The sequence below is a fragment of the Pongo pygmaeus genome, chromosome 19 (assembly GCF_028885625.2).
Source record: "Pongo pygmaeus isolate AG05252 chromosome 19, NHGRI_mPonPyg2-v2.0_pri, whole genome shotgun sequence".
Taxonomy (NCBI): Eukaryota; Metazoa; Chordata; class Mammalia; order Primates; family Hominidae; genus Pongo; species Pongo pygmaeus.
Window position 1 is genome coordinate 93074275 of NC_072392.2, and position 8380 is coordinate 93082654.

The following is an 8380-nucleotide window of genomic DNA, read 5'->3' on the forward strand; positions in this document are numbered from 1 at the left end:
TCTCATTTCTTTGGAAACCTACTTTATAAATTGGTTTATTTACCATGAGGAAATCCCACAGTCAGGGCTGTAAGGAGAGCTGCCTTTCTTTGGAGATGTGAGGCTGGGGAGTTAGAGGAGCAGAGAAGCAAGAGCTGTGTCCCGGGCAGGAGGAAGCAGTGGCAGGGATGCTCATGTCCAGACAGCTGAGCTCTTCCTGCCTTCTTGTCTGCTTGCTCACCAGACCCAGGGCCCAGGGCCAAGTGACAGACAGCTAGAGGAATTCTCCACTTGCCTTTTTCTAAGTTCATGCCAGCCTTGGGCAGGGCCAAGTGCCAGGTCTCAAGGTGGTGCCTTGAGATGGCAGTGGCAGTGCAGGATTTGAATCTTGCCCTACAGCAGCTGCCCCCGTTGCCTTGACCCTCGTGCCCCACTTATGGTGGCAGAACAGTCTGCTGCAGCCTCCTGAATAACAAATCACCAGGTGCCCCTGGGCCCAGTCTGGCCTCTGTACCCCCACCCCATCCTGCTCAGCTCTGCTCTGTAGCCCTTTCTGGCTCATAGGGACTCCCCCTCCAGCCTGTCTACTCTCTCCCCGGTACCCCTCCTGCACATCCTGCCCTGGCACAACTCCTGTGGGGTGGATCTCTCACATAGGCACTGCTGTGCACACCCCGCTCTACCCACCCTCAGAAATCTCTGGGGCGAGCAGATTGCTCGGGGTCCTGGGCTGTCCCACAGGTGTCCTGTGCCATCCACCCACAGTGGGTGAAGCTGGAGGCAGCTCCCTGGGCTGAGACTGGAAGGAGGAACTAGGCTGCCACTTCCGCTTGACTGACCAGGGTTGGGACTATTTGTGATGTCGGGGGAGGAGGAGTCCCCAGGCCCTCAGAGTCAGGAGTGGCGGGGACTGGAGCGGGCGGTGAGAGGCAGAAACAAATCATCTTCTTTACTGGCAATTTTCTCAGGCCGGTTTCCACGCTCCCTTCCTCCCCTCCTGTCCCCGACAGTGTCAGGCAGTTCTGATTAAAAGTAATAGATGAAGATTCCATCTCACTCCCAAGTGTCATTGTGGGAAGACATTGCCTGGTTTCCTGTGGGTCCCATCAGAACCACCTCTTCCAGGAGTCAGGGAGTGGGCCTGGCCCAAAGGGGACCATAGGGTACCCAGCCTCCCACCTGCAAAAGAGCCCTGGGGCTCTGCGGGGGCCCCCAGACAGGAGCCACCGAGCTGTGAGCTGGCCTCTTTGGCCACTGCCCCTTCACACTTGCCTGTGCTGCTCACCAAGAAATGTCACATGTCCCCATGGGCTTCACCTGAGGGGTGAGGGCACAGGCTAGAGAGGCTGTCAGATATGTTCTGAACAGAGAGAGTAGGGCTTGGTCAGCTTCAAAACAGACACGGACACCTGTGGTCTCCGTTTGTGAGTAGCTAACCACGGTTCTGGGTAGCCCGGAGAGCAGAAGCCAGAGACACAGAAAGATCTAAGAGTGCCATCTCCTCAGAGTGCTGGGAACACAGCCCCTTGTGCCTGCGGTGCGCAGGCTGCCTCTGGGAAACTCAGCCTGGAGGGCGTGCTGTGAGCCTGTCTCCAGTGGCAGCCCAGAAGGAGGGCCACCGTAAAGGGCTGCGAAGTGAAGCCAGCCTGGTCTCCGTCAGTAATGCAAGCTGTTTGCTCTGAACAGATAGGGCCACAGGCCCCCTTCCACTTCCACAGAGGGTCCCCTGTCCCCTAGCTGTGCTGCCAGGCCCAGGAAAACAGAGCCACATGCCACCTGCCTCCAGCCTCAGTGTCAGCAGCTCAGGACTCGGCAGTCCGCAGCCTTGGTCCTTGGTGCTGTTTCTGCCCTGGCGTGACCACTGGCAACTTCCTGCCTGCCCTCGGCCCCTAGGCACCCACCTGTCTGCCCAGGGCTCCCAGCACTCCTGCCGGTCCGGTCCAGGTTCCCAGCACTCCTGCCGGTCCAGGGCTCCCAGCACTCCTGCCGGTCCAGGGCTCCCAGCACTCCTGCCGATCCAGGGCTCCCAGCACTCCTGCCGGTCCAGGGCTCCCAGCACTCCTGCCGGTCCAGGGCTCCCAGCACTCCTGCCTGTCGGCCTCAGCTGTGTCTAGCAGATGCCCTCGGCCCAGGAGGACACCTCCTCCCAAACACTCCGTGCCCTTCTTCGTCTACCCCCCAGCTCTCCAGCCTCACATTCCTTAAACCAAGGGAGAGAGGGTGACCCTGTGTCCTGACCCAGCCTGCTCCCTGCCAGGAAGCTGGCAGAGCCCCTGAGAGCCCTGGGGGTCTGATGAGGGAGCCAGGCAGTGCCTGCCCAGGACTGGCCCTCCTCTAAGAAGACAGAGTTGCTACCTCTGCAAAGCCAGACCACCCTGCCACTGGCCCCACTGCAGCCCTGTCCCCTCATACCCAGGCCCCCTGCTCAGCAGGGAGAGGGGAGAACAGGACAGAGAGGGATGCGGGACCTTCCTCTGATGAGCAGCCACTGTTGAGCCACCCAAGAACAGGGCTGCGTGAATGTGCATTTAATGACTCTTTCTCACAGGGCTCTAGTCCCCACAAAGGTGCCCCCCAGACCAGAAACTCAAGGTAGGGCCGTGCCTGTCCCCACTGGGTGACTCCTCTCTCTCGTTTCCCAGCTTTCGCCGTCATGATTGTGCTGGCCCTGGTCCGCATCGGGCACAGACAAGGGGAGGGGCACCCGCCCCTGGCCGACTTCTCGGGGGTCCGGAACCTGTTTGGGGTGTGCGTCTACTCCTTCATGTGCCAGCACTCTCTGCCATCCCTCATTACCCCCGTCTCCTCCAAGCGCCACCTCACAAGGCTGGTGTTCCTGGACTACGTGCTGATCCTGGCCTTCTATGGCCTCCTCTCCTTCACCGCCATCTTCTGCTTCCGCGGCGACAGCCTCATGGACATGTACACCCTCAACTTCGCGCGATGTGACATCGTGGGCCTGGCCGCTGTGCGCTTTTTCCTGGGCCTCTTCCCCGTCTTCACCATCAGCACCAACTTCCCCATCATTGCCGTGACCCTGCGCAACAACTGGAAGACACTCTTCCACCGCGAGGGCGGCACGTACCCGTGGGTAGTGGACCGCGTCGTGTTTCCCACCATCACCCTGGTGCCACCTGTGCTGGTGGCCTTCTGCACCCACGACCTGGAGTCCCTGGTGGGCATCACAGGGGCCTATGCAGGCACCGGCATCCAGTACGTCATCCCCGCCTTCCTGGTGTACCACTGCCGCAGGGACACCCAGCTGGCCTTTGGCTGTGGGGTCAGCAACAAGCACAGGTCCCCTTTCCGCCACACCTTCTGGGTGGGCTTCGTGCTGCTCTGGGCTTTCTCCTGCTTCATTTTTGTCACGGCCAATATCGTCCTCAGCGAGACCAAGCTCTGATGGCAGGACAAGCAGGTCTAGTGATGGGAGGCATAGGGGCCCCAGCCCCACCCCTCGCCCGCAGAGCCCAGATTTAGTTGCTCCCAGGTCTTCATGGGGCAGGTGGGACTGTGGCTCTAGGGGAAACCCCCTGTCCAGCTGGGGGTCTTCTCCCCACCCCACCTTCCACCCAGTCCGCACCTGTCCTCACTCCCCCGGGCAGCTCTTCCACCAGGTCCTCCTGCCTAGGTGACACGTGGCTGCTCCCAAGTTCTAAGACTCATTACTGGAATCACACCTCTCCCACATCTTCCAACACGCTTCACCCTCCACCCCACCTCCAGGGCGGGCTACTCCCTGCACGGTGGGAGATGCAGTGCTGGCACTGCCATCATTTGTCCCAGACCCATGCCCCTCCCCTCTACTGCCCCATCCTGCGTCCTTGTCTAAGAAACCTCCACTAGCAGCTGCTGCCTCTTCAGAGGCGAATCCCAGGCTGGAAGCATCCTAACCAGGTCTGCCTGTGACGGCAGGGCCCACCCTCCCACCAGGCCTGGGAGGCGGTAGGTGCCACCTCAGAGAGGGCCTGGCTGGCCCCATGACAAGAACAAGAAGTGCTAACTGGTACCAGAGTCCCCAGATAGAGCTGCAAGGGCCCTCGCTGTGGGCGCGAGCTCTGGAGTAGCAGGCTGGATGGAGCATCCCTTCTACAGGGACACAGCCGCCTGCCAGCTGGGCCTAAAGTCTGGAGCTTGTCCCTGAAAGGGATCGTCTGCTGCCCTTGCTGCCCCGCTGGAGCCCTCAGGGCCTCCCTCAGTGCAGGTGGTCCTACTAGAGGGAAGCCATCCCCACCTGGCACCTCAGCGGCTTGGCAGTGACGTGGCAGTGGGAGGGCTCTGAGGTTCCCAACCTGACAGTGGTCAGGCTGCCCGTGCTCCCACTCGAACACTACAGGCGGCTCCCTTAGGGGCTGAGCATGGGTGCTCAGTGTTCACGCTATATCCCTTGGGCAATGTGGGGTTGGACGGGGCCCCCACTGCCATTCCCGTGGAAGGAGGCCAAGTCCCCAGCCACCTCCCACTCAGCCATGCACGCACTTGCTGCTCTGGCCTCCTGGAAAACACAGGTGACTCGAATGAACTCTGCATTTTCAACGTGCCTTCTACTGCTTCAGGACCTGGGGGTCCCCCTGACCCTCACTGGCTTGCCCCCAGCCCTGGGCCTGGCCCCACCTGTCCTGGAGCCCAGAGCCCCTGGCCTGGAGCTGCCTCTCTGGGGTGGGTCTCAGGCCCCACCCCTCCCTCTTTTGAGTTCAGTGCCTTGCTCAGCCCCTCCCCTGTATCTCGGCGTCTTCAGACCTCTGACAGAGCAACGATGTAGGGTCTCCCGGGGCCCAAGGTGGTCTCAGGGTCAGGGGTGGGATTTGCAGGGAACTCGAGGAGCCCACAGGCTGCGCCACCTCTGCCCTGGCAGCTGAAGCCTGGGAGAGTCCCTGCGTGGTTTAATTGGCCTCTGCCCACTTTCTCTCTGCCGTCGCACCTCAGTGTTTCTCATAGCTTGTCCCCACGTGTCACTTTCCATCCACGGGAAAAACAAATGCCCCTTCTCCATCTGTCATTGCGGCTTCCTCCCAGGAGGCCTCTCAGGTTGGGTAGAGCAGGGGCCTGCAGTGGTCAGGCCAAGAGCAAGGAAGACCTGGCTGCGCCCCTGTGGCTGAAAACTCAGAACATCTGGAATTACCTTTCTTCAATTACGTTCCCTCTTGCTTAAAGACAAAGCTGATTAAATCATCCTGCCACCCGAGGCTCCAAACCAAATCTTGGACACAAATTCATTAGCTTCATAAAGCCCAGGTTGATTTATGTGACAGTCTGGAACCGCCCAGCCATGGAGTCGGTGGCTGTGTTCCCCACCACCTCTGAGCTGGGGCAGCCTCAGCCCTGGAGGGAACTGGCCAGCAGTGACCACATCGCTGATGCCAAGTGGGGACCCTCACCACTGCTGTTGTCTAACTGCTTTGCTCCTCAGTGTCCTCCTGCTATAAGTCAGATGAGATCACCTTCCTCTCCATCGATGCCAGGCTTCTGCCGCTGACGGCCAATGGGGCTTGGGGCCAGGGGCAGAGAACCCCAACAGCAAGAGAGCCCCAGGTGATGCTGGCTGTCCACGTGCATCAGGCACGTTTCACTGCAGCCATCATCAACTTGGCAAAGTAGGCAAGTTCAGCTTGTGGTTTCCATTTTGCAGATGGGCCCCCGGGGTCAGTGGTGGGAAGAGCAGAAGAGGATGCCAGCCCAGCCTGGCCCAGGAGCAGGGGTCGCTGTGGAGGAAGGCTTACACTCAGCAGCCTCTACCCAACATCTGCCACCTGCATGGCCCCAGATGCCCCCGGGGCAGGCCAGCTCAAGGTGGGAATAAACTTTCTCTGCCTCCCTCCCCGCAGAAGCACCAGACCCACCTGAGTCCCAGAGCCTCGTGCCAGCAGCTCCTGGCTGTTCCTCACCTGAGGCTAGAGCAGCAGCTGCTGGCTTATAGATGGGGCGGATGGCAGGTGATAGACTGGGAAGCACTGCTGGGTGGTGGAGGCGGGCAGTGGCACCATGACGGGCCCCTAGCCACACAGCTGTCCTCACCACGGGGCAGGGAGCAGCCTCGGTAACAGGCAGAGGCCAGAGTCACAGTGGTGGGGAGGACAGGGGCTGCTGCCCCGCTCCTGGAAAGCCACTGCAGAGGGGCAGTGGCTGGCAGTGCCAGGCCTGGGGGAGGTGGAAGCGTCCTGTCTGGGGGCAGATTCCCAAGCAAGGGTGACCCATGGTTAAGGGCCACTGGAAAGCTGGAGAGAGCTTGGGATCCCTTCCACCTGGGGCCAATGGTGTCGACTGCAGACTGGAGGGGTAACCTCCGCTGAGGGTCATTATGTGCCAGGCATGGCATTGGGTACTTTCTGCATGGACCAGGAAGCCGGGCCTGCCATTTGCAGGCAGCGAGCCTCCATGACCTGTCCTTCCTCATTTGTAAAGTGGGGTAACAGTAGCTATGTCACCGGCCAGTTGTGGGGATTAAAGTGCTGAGCTTAGTGCCCAGCACAAAATGCTCAATAAAGCTATTCAGTGACACCTGTTTCCCACATCACTCACCAGCCATAACTACTTGTAGCCAGGGACCCCCGACTCATTAGGACTCCAGACACCTACCTGGTTTCATAGCCTCATAATGAGTTGCTGCCGTGTTGCAATTCAGAAACAGAAAATTGATCTGAATTCTCTAGAGTCTAGAGGGCTTTGGGGATAGGGGTTGTCTCTGGTTCCCCAGTCCCTTAGGAAACTTGAGGACAGTCCTCCCCTTTCAAAGAGCAGGACAGGCTAGGCTGGAGGGTCCTGGCTGAAGACATCAGCCTGCCCTTTTGCAAGCTCTGCCCTCCTCCCCCATGCACACCTGGCTCCCTGCAAAAAGCTGACTTGGACCACAAGCCGCTCAGCTAGACGCAAGGAAAAACAGCTACAGCAGCAACAGAAGGGACCCCAGTTAGTAAGATTTTCCTGCTCTGAGGCCAGCCACAGGGGCCTCCCTTTTTCTGTATCTCACCCAAAGAAAAATAATGGTATTAGAGCATGTGGGTCGCCAGGCCCTTGTTTATGATGCTTTCACATCTATAGCCTTACTTCTCTCTCCTCTCCCCTGCCACGCTTTCTTCCCTTCCCTTGGTGGTGCAGGAAGCCAGGCCAAGCTAGTTCTGAACTCAGGATGCAGCCTTCCTGCTACCTGTCCCCCAGGACTCATATCCTCCTGCCCCCACCAAATATATTCCTAGAGAAGGAACAAGGCAGCCAGCGCCTGGCCCAGGAGCAGGACGGCTCTCCTCAGAGCCAGCAGCAGGCTCGGCTTCACATTGGAGGCTCAGCTCTTAATGATCTTTCCAGTTCTTGGTTATTAATGATCTTGGGCAGAGAGCAGAGCAGCCCTGTCCTCACAGCTCCTCCAGGCTGCCTCACCTGCCACAGCCTTCCTCCCAGGGCCAAAGGCAGACCCTGACTCCGGGAGGAGGAGGGGCTCGGTTCCAGGGGCTGGTGGCCAACAGTTAACCCTCTCACTACTAGTGGCTGCAACCAAGGTCAAGCTCCCTTCCAGAGTGCTGGCCTCCAGCACTCACCTAGACACACTCCCAACCTGCTGTCCTGAACCTGGATCCAGCCCATAAAAACCCATAGGGTAGAGAGCGTGAAATTGTATGGACAGGGCCACCCACTCTTGGGGTACTCTCCTACCAAGAATGGAGCTGCCTTCACCCCTAAAACTAACCCAAAAAAAAGTCCAGTTCTCATGGTCCCAACCCAAACAGTGGGGTCTTCAGAGACTAAAGAGGCAGCCTGGCTTCCTGGGAACCAGCAAGGAGCTATGGGGGAGGGCACTGGCAGAGACAGCCAGCACCGCCCCTCGCAGCTTCCTCTCTGTCACGTGGAATTAGCCTCTGGCCTGCCTCCACCCAGCTTGTCAGGACAGCCAGGACTTGGCCTTTACATCCTCAGCCGTTAGAAAAGGGTCTGACAGAATCAATAGTGCTCACTGTTTGTGGAACGGATAGAAGAACGAATGCCTGCTTGCTCCACAGTCATTGTAGGGAGGATAAGTGTAATTGCAGATGTGAAAACATTGAAAATGGTAAGCAAAAGCCATCTTTTCAGATGGGCCAGAGGCAAAGATGTGTGATAGAAAAAGGAAGTGGGCTAGAAGCCCCAGAGGGAGGAGAGGAAGAGACCGCAGGCAGATTCTCCCACCACAGGAGTCCTGGCACCAGTGAGGCCAAGCTGTGCCTGACCCTGGCAGCCACCTGCACCAGGATTCCAGAGCCCAGGCAGTTCCGAGCCTCGCGTGTCAGCCACGGAGAGAATGCGGCCAGCCAGGGTTTAGCAAGCTTACAAGCTCCACACCTTTCTCTGCCTCTGCCACCATGGCACTGTCAGGTTCCCCAGGGCGTCCCTGGCAGGGCAGGACAGGACAGCCACCACCCCTGGCACAAGC

General features: G+C 59.2%; 1 protein-coding gene across 3 annotated transcripts in view; it reads left to right on the forward strand.

Moving 5' to 3' along the window:
• TMEM104 (transmembrane protein 104) overlaps window positions 1-6475 on the forward strand; it is a 62785-nt gene extending 56310 nt beyond the window's left edge. For 2 of the 3 annotated variants that reach the window (XM_054456294.2, XM_063657097.1), the window contains exon 10: window positions 2622-6475. In XM_054456294.2, coding sequence (XP_054312269.1) covers window positions 2622-3382 — 761 coding nt within the window. In that variant the 3' untranslated portion in view covers window positions 3383-6475. The remainder of the gene's footprint in view (window positions 1-2621) is intronic. The other variant, XM_054456296.2, reaches the window with a different exon arrangement.
• The last annotated feature ends 1905 nt before the right edge of the window (window positions 6476-8380 follow it).